The sequence below is a fragment of the Dipodomys spectabilis genome, unplaced genomic scaffold (assembly GCF_019054845.1).
Source record: "Dipodomys spectabilis isolate Male_0828 unplaced genomic scaffold, ASM1905484v1 ptg000080l, whole genome shotgun sequence".
Classification (NCBI taxonomy): Eukaryota; Metazoa; Chordata; class Mammalia; order Rodentia; family Heteromyidae; genus Dipodomys; species Dipodomys spectabilis.
This window is the reverse complement of record NW_024870757.1, coordinates 377,602-394,242: the sequence shown is the minus strand read 5'-3', so window position 1 is coordinate 394,242 and position 16,641 is coordinate 377,602. Positions and strand designations below refer to the sequence as shown.

The window sequence follows — 16,641 nt, the reverse complement described above, 5'->3', positions numbered from 1 at the left end:
TACTCAAAGTACTTTTACAAATGTGAAACTATCTTGACTTAGGAGAAGGTAAATGGGGAGGATGAGGCAGATGGAGGAGAGGCACACAATGGTGAACAGGTACATACATACAGCTATGCATTCAGTACATGATTTTGGTCATATTTTCATGTATATCTTACTAAGTAAGCATGTAGTAAAAGACTAAGCCTATATATCAAAGCAAATTCAATAAAACATTCATCTTCAAGTTTCATAAATACATGCAATTCTAATTACAAAGTCTGTACAATACATCTGCACGTTTTCTTAGACTAACATAATACACAGACTCATGGCAGTTTCCTGTTAAGTAGTTAATTTTGTCTAGATTTGAAATTATTTTAATAAACATTCTATTAAGCCACAAACACAGGTAGTGTAACATTTGGAATCTACCCAAGTTTTAATGGCAGGAGAAAAGGAGGGAGGGGAAGGGATGGAGAGAAGGAAAGGGAGAGAGAGATGGAAAAGAGAAGTAGCAATTCCATAAATGAGAAGGGAACTCTTACTTTCTTTTGCTTTTCATGTCAGTAGTTTGGAAAACACTGGAAGCAGACATGAGGTTTTCTATATATTGTCCAGAAACTTGGTTTTCTGATTTTAGCTTTAGGTTTTCTTCCTTAACTGCATATACTCTTGCTGAGAGATCTTCTAGTGTGTGTTGGAGTTCCAACACTTGATTAATAAGTCGTGTTTTTTCCTCTAGTTCGCTCTGATTTTCAGCATCAAAATCCATGTCAGCGTTCATCACACTGGACGCTGAACTGTGCCTCAGACAGAAAAATCCTGATGAAGTATCGTCAGAGGCACCGGGAGGGGCGGGATCCCAAGATCACACCTCTGGCCGGGGACTCCAGCACTGACTGACCAGGCTACATCTTCTTTATGCATTCATCCACAGTTTGGCCTTTGACTCCACTGCTCTGAACCTGGCTGACTTTGCTCCACACGACCATGTTCAGTGTCACTCATTTCTCTGCAGACAGCATGGAGCTTCTGGGTTGTTTCTTGGCTGTGGTGAATAGTGCCCCAATGGATATGGTGTTCGAGGACCTATATATTCTTGAGAATATGCCTAAATATTTCATTTTCTATTGTCTTTTTTTCCAGTCAGTTGTAGGGCCTGAACTCTGGGCCTGGGCGATGTTCTTCAGCCCTTCAGCTCAAGGCTAACACTCTACCACTTAAGCCACAGCAACACTTCTGGCTTTTTCTGCTTAGGTGATGCTGAGGAATTGAACCCTGGTAATCATGCATGCAAGGCAATCAGTCTACCACTGAGCTACCTTCCCAGCACCTCATTTTCTATTCTTTTTTTTTTTTGGTCAGTCATGGGGCTTGAACTCAGTCTGGGCACTGTCCCTCAGCTCTTCAGCTTAAGGCTAGTGCTCTACCATTTGAACCACATTGCCACTTCCAGCCTTTGCTGCTTATGTGGTGCTGAGGAATCAAACCCAGGGCCTCCTGCATGCAAGGCAAGCAGTCTATCACTGAGCCACCTTCCCAGACCCTCTTTTGCTTTTGAAGACAGGGTCTCAACTCTGTAGTCAAGACTAGCCATGAACCTAGTATCCTCTTGCCTCAGCCTTCTCAGTGCTGGCATTTCAGGTGCACATCACTAAGCCCAACTGCATTTTTTACCTAACTGTTCATCAGTTCCATTGTGATCCCAAAGAGATGCATAATGCCTTGATGAGAGGCTCATCTGCAGGGAAGCTCTCAGTCACTCTTCGCCTTCCTGGGGCATAGGACCATTCTTCACCTCAATGCAGCTCCCTGGTCTGTCATGCCTTGGGATGGAGGCCTTCTGTGCCCACCAGGGTTAGCTGGTCTCAATGATGTCACTGCACTCAGCACGTGTGACATTATTGTGCTCCATGCACTTGAGCTAGGCAGGAGAAGCACACAGGGGAGGGTCTGCAGTCCACTGCAGTGGTTGCAATTGGAGCTTTGGGGTTAGGACCCTGTCTATGCAGGCTGGCCTAGGCGGGTGTCTCTTGGTCCCAGCCTGGTTTCTTCAGGGGAGGGAGGGTCTCACTGTTGCTTCTTCCTTCATGTGAAAACACTACGAGAATTTGATGCACCTGTTCTCTGGGGCTGCTGGGACAAATAGCCTCACCCAGTGGCTTACATTTACAGCTTCTATGGGGATCCTCTCTGTGCTCCTCTCCTCACTTCAGGCCCAGTTATCGTTCTTGATTTTCTTGGGCTTATGGATGTATCCTCAGCCTCCCCCTGTCTCTGTCCCCAGGCTGTGCCCTGTGTGTACTGTGTCTTCTCCAGCTGGGGTGCTTAGGAGGACACTGTGGTTGGCTCTAGGACCCACCCTCAATTCAGAGTGAACCCATCGTGGGATGTTGAAACACTCACCCACAGACACTACTTTCCTGTTCACCAGCACTGGCTCGAGACTGGGAACTAGCTTACAGCCCATGTGTAAAGACAAACAAAATTCCCTGATTTTTCTCCACATTTCCAGCAGAGTCAACAGAAAAGCTTTGGGCCTGAAAAGTGTGATCATTTCTCCCCAGTAGCAAGCAAACATTTCCCTTTTTTTTTTCTTTCTTTCTTTTTATCTGAGACTAGAACTTCAACTGGTTATCTGATGCTTTTGCTCATTGGTTGGTGCTCTTCCACCAGAGCATTTCCTTATGCAACAGCAGACACAACCCGGCCCCTCTAATTCGGTTCAGTTCTCACCCTAACTTCCCCTGCTGTGGATGTGAAGGCCCAGGTTGCTTGCCTGTGTTTCTGACTCTGCCCCCACATGGGGCTGATCAGCTCAAAGGAATCAGGACTGGGGACAAATCCTCACGGGTTCACCATAAAGGATGCTACTGAAAAGATGTGTATGGCAAGGCCCCAGGAGCTGAATGCTTTGTCTACACCCACTATGCTCCACGAACCCTCACATCTTCAGCTCTTTGGAAGCTCTCCACACCCTCTCTTTTTTTTATGCAGACTTCATTGGATGGGGAAGACTGTGTCAAAGTGTGATCAAGCAGAAAGGGTTTGACAGGGTGCAGACAGGGTCAGGCTGGGGGCCTATCAGCGCCTCCACCTGCACCCTGTGGCCCTCATGTTGGCCCGTGGGACTGGACCGGTCCTGTAACGGGTCTTGGGGATGTACCATCAGACACTTGTCAGGATTCTGCTGTGATGGCTCTGAGATGGAAATGCTGGGCACAGTAGCTAACATGGCCCTCTTCTGAAACAAAGCTCAAGTTCTATAGCCTGCATTCCAGAGGGAGTTAATGAGCCAGAAACTGTGCACCCAGAACTACCTGTACAGTCTCGGGTTCCCGTTCACTCATGGTGTTGCCCCTCTGTTGTCATTGTTATTTTGAGAAAAGATCTTACTATGTACGCCAACCTGGATTGAAGTCATGATTCTTCCACATCAGTGTGCTGAGTACTGGGATTACAGGTGTGCATCAGCATACCTGACTTTTGTTTTTGTAGTAATAGTATCCTATTGTTCTCTCATCATCACCATTAGCCACAAGCCTTGTGTTTAAATGCCTGCTCTGCCAGCCATCCTCTTAGCTCTGTGAGCTGGCCAGAGTTTCTGCATTGTGCTGTGCCTCACAGGATTGACACTGTGAGCCAGCTTCGCACCTTGTATGATTGCCTTGAGGGTTCAGTGAGGTCACAGGTGTGTGTGCCTTGTCTAGGGCCTGCCCCAGAGCATGCATGCGTGCATGCTATGCAGCCGTTGCTACTAAGTGGAGTATGAGGTGTAGTGCCAGTAGTGGGCAGCGTGTGTGATCTTACGTGAACTCGGAAAGTGCACTGTTTCTATTGAACTGTGCGGTCCAGGTCAGAGGAGGGCATGGTGGGTGTGCTGAGTGTCTGCTCCCAGCACTGTGGAGCTCCCTTGAGACTGGGATTACTGACATTCTCCCTCCTTGTTCTCTCTCAGCTTCACCTCAACAGCATCAAGAAGGTGTCCACCATCGCCTTGGCCCTTGGAGTGGAAAGGATGTGAAGTGAACTCCTCCTCTTCCTTACAGGTGGGGACTCTTGGGGCCCAGTGCAGTAGGGATGCCTGGACATGGCTTCTGCTTAATAAGAGAAGCCCACGGCAGGGACCCTGGATGATGGGGTACAGAGGCTGAGGTGCAGGTAGACAAGCTTTTTGTACTGCAGGACTGTGTTGAGGGGAAGGCTGAGGAAGAAGAATGTGGAGGCAGGATGTCCTCTCAGAAGTCTGCTGGAAGGCAGCTGCAGATCCGGTGTGAGACTCCCAGCTTGAGGCCTGCCTCAGGCTCTGCCAGGTGGACACAGTTATGTGACTCGTACTAGAGACATGAAGAGCATTCAGTCCATTTACTACCTATGTTTTGGCTGTGAGGACAGTCTCATCAGACAATGTTCTGCCTGCCTGGATGGAAAGAAATGGGGCTTGGGATGGGGGGAATGTGGGAGCTTCAGACCACGAGCTTCCGGGTATCCAGAAACGTGGGGCTCAGAGCACCAAGGGACGTTAGGTCCCTTCTTTGGACTTGCTGCCTGGGAGCCTCTCCAATTGCATGTGGCAGGTCCCGTGTCCTTTGAGAAAAGGTGGTGCTGTCCAGACAGCAAAGCAGAAGCCTCAGTCTCACACCAGCAAAACATGCAGGATTGGTTTTGTAAGCGATTACTGCAGCATGATTGTGGGCTAGAGCAAAATGCCAGGCTGGCATCTTAAAGGTCAGGGTTCTGGAGGTGGTGCTCTGAGCCCTGGGTGCTGTGCTTCCTGTGGTAAGTCCTAGGTCAGAAAGGAAGAATCCTCGAGATCTCTGGTGTCCCGGCCTGCCATGCCCAGCCCTGATGCCTGAGACTGTGGCTTGGCTTGGCACTGTCTTTGGGTGGGAGCTGGGCACAGGGGCTGTTGGTTGGGGGCAGGCTGGGGGAGCAATAGCCTGCTAAGCCTCCAGGAGGCAGTAGCTGAACCGAGTCTGAACAGATAGAAAAGGATTTTTGGAAGAGAATGGTGCTGAGAGTGTAAGCTGTACCTGAACAGGAAATCTGCTTGCCACAGTGTTGCACAGGATGGGACTCAGTCTCCCCTCCCTGAGGGGTGCAGAGTGGCCCTGTCATGCAGTGCTCTGCCACCCACTCCCAGTTCATATCTTTTTCTCTGTGCTGGCCCTGTCCCTACAGACACCATCTATGATAAGGATCAGGTCCTTCTGGCCCTGGCAGAGCAGCTGGGAACCTTTCCCCGCCTGGTAGGGGGCCCAGAGTACGTGCACTGTCTGCTGGTGAGTGGCATGCGGGGTCCTCACTCCCATCCCCGGAGTAGAGACAGGAGCCATGGAGCAGGGTTGGGAGGGGGCAGGGTGCTGTCCAGGGGGATGGCCTCAGGGCTGGAGGGCTGAGCAGAGCATCAGTGCCACCCACACCTCCCCCACCCCTGCAGCCCCCATTGGAGTCTCTGGCTACCGTGGAGCAGACGGTAGTGCGGGACAAGGCAGTGGAGTCCTTGCGGGCCATCTCCCATGAGCACTCGCCCTCTGACCTCGAAGCCCATTTCGTGCCCCTGGTGAAACAGCTGGCGGGGGGTGACTGGTTCACCTCCCACACCTCAGCCTGCGGCCTCTTCTCCATCTGCTACCTGCGAGTGTCCAGCGCTGTGAAGGCAGAGCTCCGCCAGTGAGTCCCGGACTCCCTTGCCACCTCCTGCACCACCACCCCTGTCCTGTCCCCTTGGGACAGCTCACCTGCTGGGCCTCAGGGGCAGTCCCCTCCCTCTCCCATGGGTGCATGAATGTGTAGTAACCCTACCTGCTGCTCCCTTGAGCTGCCCTGGCCAAAGGCCACCCTCCTCCTCTTCCTCCTATCCGGAGTGAAGCCTCCAATGCCCTGGGCAAGAACCATGGTGCCCAAGGGTCCACGCCCTCTGAACGCTCTTGGTTTCTTGAATTCCTACTGCCCAGCACCACTCTGGATCCCCAGGTACTTCCAGGACCTCTGCTCAGATGACACCCCCATTGTGCGGCGGGCCGCAGCTTCCAAGCTGGGGAAGTTCGCCAAGGTCCTAGAGCTGGAAAATATCAAGAGTGAGATCATCCCCATGTTCTCCATCGTAGCCTCTGATGAGCAGGAGGGACCCTGCTCCGCCCTTCATCCTCCTCCCCTTGGCCGCTCCCCCCATTCCACCACTGGGCCCTCTGCCCTTATGCCCCATGGGCACTCAGCACCCCTTCTGCTCCCCAGGACTCTGTGCAGCTGCTGGCAGTGGAGGCATGTGTGAACATCACCCAGCTCTTGCCCCAGGAGCACCTGGAGGCCCTGGTGATGCCCACACTGTGCCAGGTGGCCGAGGACAAGTCCTGGCACATCCCCTACATGGTGGCTGACAAGTTCACTGAGGTGTGTGAGGCCTACAGTGCACAGGCAGGGCCAAGGCAGAAGGGAAGAGGGACGTGTGTCTGTCCTGCATGGGATTGGGCAGCCTGATGTCCTTGGGCAGAGAAGCCAGGGCTGGATCTTGGCAGGGTCAGGAGTGCACATTCACACTGGGAAGCTGTCACGTGCCCTGATTTGTACATGGCAGGGCCCAGGAGAGGTGGGAAAGTCAAGCTCTCTGTCCTGGGCTCCATGCGAGACTCTTGTCCTGCCCAGGAGTGGAAGCTGCAGACAGACAAGGAGCTGAGGTAGAAACAGGGTTGCCCACCCGCACTCCATACCAGTTACACTGGTAAAAGAGCATGAGGCCCGTGGAGGGCTACCCTTGTGTGTGTCCTTAGTGTGGACCCATCAGTTATGGTGGTGGTCAGGAGCAAGCGGTGGTCAGGAGCAAGCGTAAGGCATCTCTGGCAACCAAGAAAAGGCAGAGTCACTAGGCACACATTCATCCAGATGTGTGTTCATACTGGCAACTGGGGCCTTGTGCTCGCTGGGGAGGTGCCCCCCTTCTTGAGGCACACCCTACCCTTGTATTTATTTTTCAGCTAGGATCTCCACCTTTGCCTAGGCTAACCTTTGGACTCCAATTCTCCTAGCTCTGCCTCCTATATATCTAGCTAGATTATAGGTGTGAGCTGCTGTGCACAGCCTATTTTATACATGTGTACTGTTATTATAGAAGGGATGTACAGAGGGATTACAATGGCATGCATGAGTCAGAGAATGAGGACATTTCCTTTTGTACAGTGAGTGTCTGCTGTTCTCTCATTCCCTCCCAACCCCTCCCTCCCATTTCTACCACGAGTTGTGCAGTTCACATTCATCAATGTCCTGAGAGCTCCATGGATGCACTTTTTTTTCTATCCTTTTTCCCTCCCTGGACCTTCCCAGAGATAACAGGAGAACAGACTCTTTATCAGATAAAGAACACAGAAATATCAAAGCTAAAACCAAAAAATATATATGTATCTTGTTTCCACATCTTGGGATTTGTTTCAGTATGTGTAATATTTTATATAAATATGAAGAGACGCTTAGGCATTGGGCCTTTGTGATTCTCTCCTAAGACTATTCTCCTTTGGTCTCACTGTGTGTGAGTCTCTGGAATCCTGTGGCATTTGTCATATCCCAGTGCATTTTAGATCTAACTGCCTTATATCAGAGAGAACATGCACCATTAATCTCCAATCTTGACATACCTCACTTCACATGATTTGTTCTAGTTCCATCCATTTCCCTGCAAATGACATTATTTTATTCTTCCTAATGACTATGTAAAGTTCCATTGTCCACATTTTGTGGGTCCACACATCTACTGTGGGGCTTCTGGGCAGTTTCCATATCTTAGCTATTGTGAGTAGTGTGGCAGTGAACATGGGTGTGCAGGTGTCCTTGTCATGATGCTCAGTGTAGATGCCCAGGAGTGGGTGGTAGGGAAGGTCTGTGTTTAGTATTTGGAGGAACCTGCAGACTGCTGTGCTGAGTGGCTCTACTAGTTCACATTCTCACCAGCTGCACAGTAGGGCTCCTTTTCTCCTCATCCCCGCCAGCATTTTTTCCAATTCACAATACTGGCCAATCTAACTGGATTAAGATGGAATCTCAGGGTTGTTGTGATTTGTACTTCCTTCATGCCCAGAGATGATGAGCATTTCCTCGTGTGTTTCTTTGCCATTCTTCCCTCTTCTGAGATGTCTCTCCTTAGCTTCCCTGCCCATTTAATGACTCAGCCCACTATATTTTAGTATAAATGTAAAAGCGGGAAATACTGCATTGCTGGCATGTTTTTGGATCAGGTCACAGAAAGACCCATTTGGGATAATGTGAACTGAGGTCTGTGGTTTCTGCGTATGCTACTGGGGACGAGACCCGGCTCTGGGGAGAGCAGCCTGCCTAGTATCGACACCTCTGCCCCGCTTCTGCCTAGATTTTGACCTCAATGGTGAGAGAGGCTGCCAGACCCCCTTTCGCTCCACACACCCTGCCTCTTCCTGGTTCTGGGTTTACAGCTCCAGAAAGCAGTGGGGCCTGAGATCACCAAGACAGACCTGGTGCCCGCCTTCCAGAACCTGATGAAGGACTGCGAGGCCCAGGTGAGGGCCGTGGCCTCATACAAGGTGAAAGGTGGGTGCCCGTGACCCATGCTTGAGGAGGGCACTCAGGGTGGAGGTGCAGCCGGCTCTATCTCCTCCCCCACCATGGCCCGCAGAGTTCTGCGAGAACCTCTCCTCGGATTGTCGGGAGAATGCGATCATGACCCAGATCTTGCCATGCATCAAGGTAACTGGTTTGGCAGAGGGAGTCAGCTGGGCATGAAAGAGGGCACAGAACAGGCTGTAGAAATGCCCCAGGCACCTGGGTCACAGGCTGCAGGCAAGGAGATGGAGGCATGGACCCTGCAGCCCACCCTCATGCCCTCTGCCAATCATGTGCATAGGAGGCTGAGGCAGGTCCCCCTGTGCCTCTCTCCCTTCTCCCTCCCAGGAACTGGTGTCAGATGCCAACCATCACGTGAAGTCCCCCCTGGCCTCCGTCATCATGGGCCTCTCTTACATCCTGGGAGAAAACACCATGGAGCACCTCTTGCCCCTCTTCCTAGCCCAGCTGAAGGACGAGGTGAATCTCCCCTTCCCCAGTCTCCCACCCAGGTGATCAATCGCCATCCTGGAGTCCATTGGGTATCCCCAGGGCCAGGTTGGGGCTGGAGCAGTGGCCCTGGGGAGATGTCAGGTCTGTAGGGTGTTGCTGTGGGGTGGCACTCCCCTCCCCCCATTCTGGGCCACCTTGGGCCAGGCATCACAGGAACCCCATCCTCTGCAGTGCCTGGAGGTGTGGCTGAACATCATGTCCAACCTGGGCTGTGTGAACCAGGTGATCGGCATCCGGCAGCTGTCCTAGTCACTGCTGCCCGCCATTGTGGAGCTAGCCCAGGACGCCAAGTGGAGGGTGCAGCTGGCCATCATCGAGTACATGCCCCTGCTAGCTGGGCAGCTGGTGAGTGATCCAGGGCATGAGGGGTAGGGCAGGGAGAGGAGAGGAGGAAGCCTGGCCTCCCTCAGTCTCGGAGCCCTCATCACCTCTCTCCTCTGGAAGGGAGTGGAATTCTTTGATGAGAAACTCAACTTGTTATGCATGGCATGGATGTTGGACCATGGCGAGTCCTGGCAGAAGGAGCTGGCAGCCAGTGGGTGGGGCCACCCCACTGTTCTGTCTGTGCCCTTCCGCCCGCTGTTGGAACCCTGGGAAAGGCTGGCTTTGAGCATGACCCACTCTAAAACTCTACCATGGCCTTCCTATCCCCCTTGCAGTCTATGCCATCCATGAGGCAGCCATCAGCAACCTCAAAAAGCTGGTGGAGAAGTTCGGGATGGAGTGGGCACATGCCACCATCATTCTGAAGGTGCTGGCCATGTCTGGAGACCCCAACTACCTGCACCGCATGACCACCCTCTTCTGCATAAACGTGAGTGCGGCTGTACCACACCTGTGCCCAGGAGCCGACTTGCCAGGGGAGGGGCTCGCATGGCCCCGCAGTGACACCAAGCTTGCGAGTGGAGAGGCCGAGGGTCAGGCCCAGCGGTACACATTTGGAGCTGGGCGGGTTCCAGGCCTCCGGCACCCTTGGCTTGGGCGTAGGTGAGCTGGTGTGAGACACACCTTTGGCTGTGTGTTCAAAGTTGAGCTCATTGTAAATCGTAATTGCTGGGAGATGGTGTCAGTTGTGTGCTCCATTTGGATCCCAGTGAGGGTTGGCGTAGCCTCGACACCCAGGCCCAGGTGGCAGGCGCTGACTACTGATCATGTGCCTGTGCTTGGCCAGGTTCTGTTGGAGGTGTGCGGGCAGGACATTGCCACCAAGCACATGCTGCCCACTGTCATGTGCATGGCAGGGCACCCCGTCGCCAACGTCCACTTCAACGTGGCCAAGTCCCTGCAGAAGATCGGGCCCATCCTCCACAACAGGTGAGCTGGGACTCGCTGTTCTTATGCTCCTCTCCAGTTACACTGTTTCTTCCTTTGTGGTGATACTGAGGGTTGACCTCGCTAGGCAAGCATTCTGCCACTTTTGCCATGCCCCCAGTGCTTTTTGCCTTGGTTATATTTCACAGAGTGCATGTGTAGGCCCAGGCTGCCTGGTATGTGCATGCTGCTCACACCACTAGGAATACGGGTGCCACCACGCCCAGCTATTGCTAGGACTTCCTCAGTGTCTGGGATTCCAGATGTGCACCATTGTGTTCAGCTGCCACTGATCCCTGCTGCTTCCTCCCAGTGTTGGCTTCACGGTAGACTGAGGAGTTGGCAGTGGTGGTGGCGAGCCTCATGGGGAGGGGTGTGAAGGGAAGGAAGGTGAGGAGTTGCTCAGTATTGCTAGCCATCTGGAGATGCAAGGGGGTGGCCAGGCCTGAACTGTGGGCCCCCATCTGCTTCATGCTCTAGCCCTTTCCCCTCTGCTTCCAGCATCCTGCAGAACAAGGTCAAGCCGGTCCTAGAGAAGGTGACCCAGGACTAGGATGTGGACTTCAAGTACTTTGCCCAGGAGGCCTTGACCGGTGCGGGCTGCCGGTGGGCAGGTGGTGGCAGATGAAAGGGGTGGTGGTGCCCTGGCAGGGGCCCAGGAGGGCCAGAGGGTGGCAGTGTCCAGGCAGGGGCTGGGGGCCAAACAGGTCGGTGGATGGGGAGAGGGTGGTGGGGCCTGGGCAGGGGCCCAAGAGGGCCAGGCTGGGCTTCTGAGCAGGCCCATTCTTGTTCATCTAGTTCTGTCTCTTACCTGATGCTGGAAGAAGAGCCAGTGCTTGGGCCTCCAGTGCCCGGCCTCTGGCCCACCCTTGGCTCAGCCTTCCCTGAGTTCCTCCCTCATGGAGCCAGTGTGTCCTGACAGCCTTCCCTGTGCCTGGCCTGATCCCAGACCTGGCCCCATGCACGTTCCCTGAAGCCCCTGGGGAGATGGCGCCCGGCCCCCTCCCAAAGGCTGAGGGACACGCAGTGGGCCGGACAACAGCCAGGAGGAAGGCGCCACCCATGCCCTGTAGGGAGAGACATGAGCATCCGGGACATTACCTCTTGCTGCTGAGATGGGGACCCCACCCCTATGTCCCTCCCACTTCCTTCCCATTCCCTCCCCCATCTCCCACCTTGGTGGTTTATTTGTGTCAACTGTACTGTTTATATTTTATTCCTTTTTTCCCTCTTTTCACAAAGAAATAAAAGTGTAGAAACAGTCGGCCCTCAGGTCTCAGTAGGGTTGGGGGGAATGTCTTGGGGCCTTGGTCTCTGCCCTTTTCTGTGAGGATACTTAGTCCTAAGCACTCACACTGAGTGTCCTGACCCCTAGGCATGCTGCCTGCTGTGGCAGAGTTGGAAAAGGACTCCGGCTGGGTGTGGAGGCCCTACTGTTCACATCTTCCTACTATTCACATCCTCCTACTGCTCAAGTCCTCTTACGGTTCACTGAGCCACACCCCTGCCCTGGGAAAATTTTGATGAGCACATAGTATTGTGTCAAAGCCTGGATTTCTCAAGGGTACTGCAAGTGTGCCCAAGGCCCCCGTGGTAGAGGACATCAGTGTGAGTCTCCTTTACAGCTTTATATCTTTTTTGTTTTGTTTTGTTTTTTTTGTTTACTCATGTGGATTGAACTCTGGTCCTGGCTGCTGTGCCTCAGCTTTTCAGTTGAGGGCGAGCACTCTACCACCTGAGCTACAGCATCACTTCTGGTTTTCTGGTGGTTTATTGGAGATAAGGGTCTTATGGACTTTCCTGCCCTGGCTAGCTTTGAACCATGATCCTCATTTCTCAGCCTTCTGAGTAGCGAGGATGACAGGAGTGAGCCACTGGCACCTGGCTAGGTATGTGTCTTTTAAAGTCTGGATTCCACCTGGGAAAAACATATTTATGTTTCTTGTCTGGCTTGTTTTCCTTCTCAAGATATATGGTGAATTCCATTTTCATCCATTTTTCTGAATGTGACAGGCTTTGTTCTTCCTGGAAAGTTTTTTTTTTTTTTTTTTTTTTTTTTAGCAGAACAGACAAATATACAAGATAGAAAGGAGTAGACGGCAATAGATAGTATATTAAAAATTTGGAGTTATTTGGTGGTGGGGAATTGATATACAACATAAAGCTGACAGTATTGTCTGTATCTGTATACACCTGCCCAGACTGTAAAGCAGTGACCCGGCTCTACCCTGTGCCTGTCAGCCAGGAGGGAGAGCTGGCCCGGCCCAGTTATAAACCAACACTGCATAGAGATGACACTTCACCAGCCAAGCCTGAAAACTGAAAGTTCCGCGTGGAAAACTGTCCCAAGCAAATGGGAACTGACCTGAAAGGGAGCCCCAGTTGCTTGTCCCACGAGAGCAGGGGAGACATGAAACCCAAGTTAGGTTGATGAGATAAAGACTATCACCCTCTGGTGACACACAGCGAGCCAGCACACAGATGCCTGCTGCTGCCCCGGTTTCATGAACTAGTACTACTGGAGGCCATGGACCCGTAAATCCAGACCAAGTTAGAATGTTGGCTTAAGACACCCTCTCATCAAGTGATAGGCTGTCGAGTCTTAAGTCAGCCATAAGACTTAAGGATCAAATGAAGAAACAAGTTTACAAATTCAAGAATCAAAACCATACCACAACTTTCTAGAAACTCTGGGATGCAGCAAAAGCTTCTCAGGGAATTTACAGCTGTGCGGGCCTGGCGTGAAAACAGTCAGGTGTTTCAAACACAATCAACGATGAAGTACAGTCTAAAAGCAAACAAAGAACAGTGGATAGAAAGATAATCATAAGGTCTGGGAAGGTGGCTCAGTGGTAGAGCACTTGCCTTACATGATTGAGGCCCTGGGTTCAATTCCTCAGCACCACACAAGCAGGAAAAAAAAGCTGGAAGTGGCGCTGTTGCTCAAGTGGTAGAGTGCTAGCCTTTAGCTGAAGAGCTGAGGGACAGTGTCCAGGCCCAGAGTATAGGCCTCACGACTGGACCCCCCCCTCCCAGAAAAGAAAGATAATCATAATAATCAGCATAGAGCCAGCCAGGCTCTGATGGCTGCTCACCACTAATCAGAGCTACTCTAGAAGCTCAGATCTTAGGATTGTGGTTCAAAGGCAGCAGAAATGTCCATGAGGCTTATTATCAATAAACTATCCCCAGAATATACAAAGCAGAGCTGTGGTTCAAGTGGTAGCGCACTAGCCTGGAGCTAAAGAAGCTTAGCCACAGTGCCCAGGCCCTGAGTTCAAGCCCTAGGACAGGCACACACATAAACACACACACACACACACACACACACACACACACACACACACACACACACACACAATCAGGGTAAAAATGAAAAAAAAATGGAAATTAAAAGAACAATGTAAAAAAAATGAGTGAAAGAAGTTGAGCACTGCTGTCTCAAGCCTGTAATCCTAGCTATTCAGGAGGCTAAGATCTGAGGATCATGGTTAAAGCCAGCCGAGGCAGGAAAGTCCATGAGACTCATCTCCAATAAACCACCAGAAAACTGGAAGTGGCCACTGTGGCTCAAGTGATAGAGTATTCACCTTGAGCTGAAGAGCTGAGGGACAGTGCTCAGGCCTAGAATTCAAGCCTCAGGACTGAAAAAAAAAATTAGGGAAAGTAAGAACTTTCCTTGGGAAGATAGCTAAGACTGACAAGCCTTCATCCAAGAACAGCGAAGACATCAACTAAGAAAACTAAAATATCATAATAGTTTAAATTCCAATTGTCACTGGGAAGTATATTAGAAACTTAATCCAACATATTAAAAAACATACAAGAAATGGATTCACTTCTTTGCATGTTGGACCCATCAGGTTTGACACAAAATGATTTTAGTCACCTAAATATATCTGCAATCAAGCAGTAAGTAGTTTCATTCACTGGTTCCACCAGGTGTTCAGAGTTACCACCAATGTCCCTCAGACAGGTTCAAAAACTAGGAAAGGAAGAATGCTACCAAACTCCCTCTTATACCAAAATAAGAACAGGCTAGAGACAAGATTAGACACCTATTTCCTTGAAGAGCACAGATGTAAAATATTTCATAACATACCTGCAAGAAATTTCAACAATGCATTGAAAGATCATGCACCATGCCCACGTTACATTCCACCCAAAATTGCAAGTGTGGCTCAACCAGTCCTGGACAATTTGAAGAGTAAGACCCTGGACACCTGTGGCTTGCACCTGTCATCCTAGCAACTGAGGCTTTTCAAAAGTACACTTAATGTCGTTCTTGAATTAGCAGAGAGTCTAGAGATATATAACACAAACCGCCAAGGAAAATAAAGAGTTGTGAAAATAAATTATGTGGAAGAAATAAGCACAGACAAGACTAAGGGAGTAACTGTCAGGAAGTGGCCTTGATGTTTGTGGTCAGAGCTACACCAGCAGGACTCCCTTCCTTTGTTCTTTCCTTCCTTCCTTCCTTTATTCTTTCCTTCCTTCCTTTCTTTATTCTTTCCTTCCTTCCTTCCTTCCTCCCTTCCTCCCACCCTCCCTCCCTCCCTCCCTTCCTCCCTCCCTCACTCCCTTCTTCCCTCCCTCCCTCCCTCCCTCCCTCCCTCTCTTCCTTCCTTCCTTCCTTCCTTCCTTCCTTCCTTCCTTCCTTCCTTCCTTCCTTCCTTCCTTCTTATTTGCTGGCTTGCCATCTCTCTTCTCTGTCTGCCTCTATAGGTCGGTCTGTGTGTGTCCCTCATTTTCTCTTTCCTTCTTTGTGCCAGTCCTGGGGCTTGAACTCTGGGCCTCCGTTCTATCCCTGGGATGATTTTGCTCAAGGCTAGCACTCTACCACTTCAGCCACAGCCCCACCTCCATCTTTTTTTAAATTGGTTTATTGGAAATGAGAGTCTCAGAGAGTTTTCTGCCTAGACTGGTTTGAACTGTGATCCTTAGATCCTGCCTCCTCAGGAACTCTGAACACAGGCATCAACCACCACCATCCAGCTGCTATTTTCTTTCCAACTACTTTATTCTCCAGAACAAAAAGGGCTTTAAGAATGATTTGCTTCATTGCATAGGGAACTATTAAAGACAGAAGGAACAAAAAATCAAAGACTCAAACTGGAATTAGGAAAACATGTTAGGTGAGTTTAACCAGTTTATCTTGAACTTGACATGACCACCACTTAATGGAGCAGATTCTCTGGAGGAAGTTCACATGATCTAATAAGCATTATTTCAAAATCTAACATTTTCACTTTCATATAATTTTGTTGGCCAGCACAATAGAGACAGATGAACACACACACAGTTATATAGCACACAAATGCGCAGGTTGGACATGTCTGCACACCTCTATCTCTCAGCATATGACTTTTATCTAGGTGTGGAGATTGTTGAATGGCCAAGCAAAGCTCAGCAGAATTGCAAGCTTGGTGGTCCTCAGGGGAGGACCACTTTCTTCTTCTTTGTGCGGGTGAAGAGTGTTAGTTTTTTAAAAAAAGTGGTAGCTGAGTAAGAACTGCACCACGTTCGTGGTATTCAGGTAAGGAGTAGGTTTATTCAGTAGACCTGCTGGGACCAGACTAGGTTGGCACTCCACATGGCTGGCAAAAGAGAGAGAGCCCATCTGGCCCCGGGTTAGGCTCTATATAGGGTAGGAGGTTGGGAAGGGTATGTACAGGTAAAGGTAAGTGGGATCAGGTGGGAGAAAGGTGTGGCCACATCAGATTAAGATGTGACCTCAGAGGATCCAGATGCGACCTCTTCCAGGTGTCCCAGTTGCCTAGGTAACCCAGGTACTGGGCGATATCTGTTCACCGTCCAGGAATGGACCTTACATTCCAGCCTTTTGATAATTATGAAAAGGGGCGAAGACTCTCTCTGGCTACTTCCTGCTGGCAAAGGGTGTCGTAAGGGTAAAAGGCTGGGATGTGGTCCACTCTGGGAGAAGGCAGCAGGCTGCAGCTGTCACTTGGGTGTTGAGTCCTTCGATGAAGTCTGGAGGAGGCAATTCTCTTGGACGAAGTCTGGAGAAGTTTCATGAGGCATTGACGGAAACCTGAACCAATGGAAACTCTGACAATTTTTAAACCTAGAATGGCTAGCCTTTTAGAGGGAACCTAGAGGGGTGTCCTTGGGACCCAGCCTGCATCGCACTCTTCAGGGCAGAAGCCAAAATGTAGAAAAGAGAAAGGGAGAGATAGGGAAATTTGGACATGAGTGGCAGAGAGAGAACAAAGAGAGCCTGAAAGTAAACAGACTTCTGACCATTTA

At 50.7% G+C, this 16,641-nt stretch overlaps 1 protein-coding gene and 1 pseudogene across 1 annotated transcript; one reads left to right on the top strand and one right to left on the bottom strand.

Moving 5' to 3' along the window:
• Nucleotides 1-526: 526 nt before the first annotated feature.
• LOC122110717 (short coiled-coil protein B-like) lies at nucleotides 527-769 on the bottom strand. The gene has a single exon (XM_042683352.1). The coding sequence runs from the start codon at nucleotides 767-769 to the stop codon at nucleotides 527-529; it is 243 nt and encodes an 80-aa protein (XP_042539286.1).
• Nucleotides 770-975: 206 nt separating this feature from the next.
• LOC122110572 lies at nucleotides 976-11,002 on the top strand (annotated as a pseudogene).
• The last annotated feature ends 5,639 nt before the right edge of the window (nucleotides 11,003-16,641 follow it).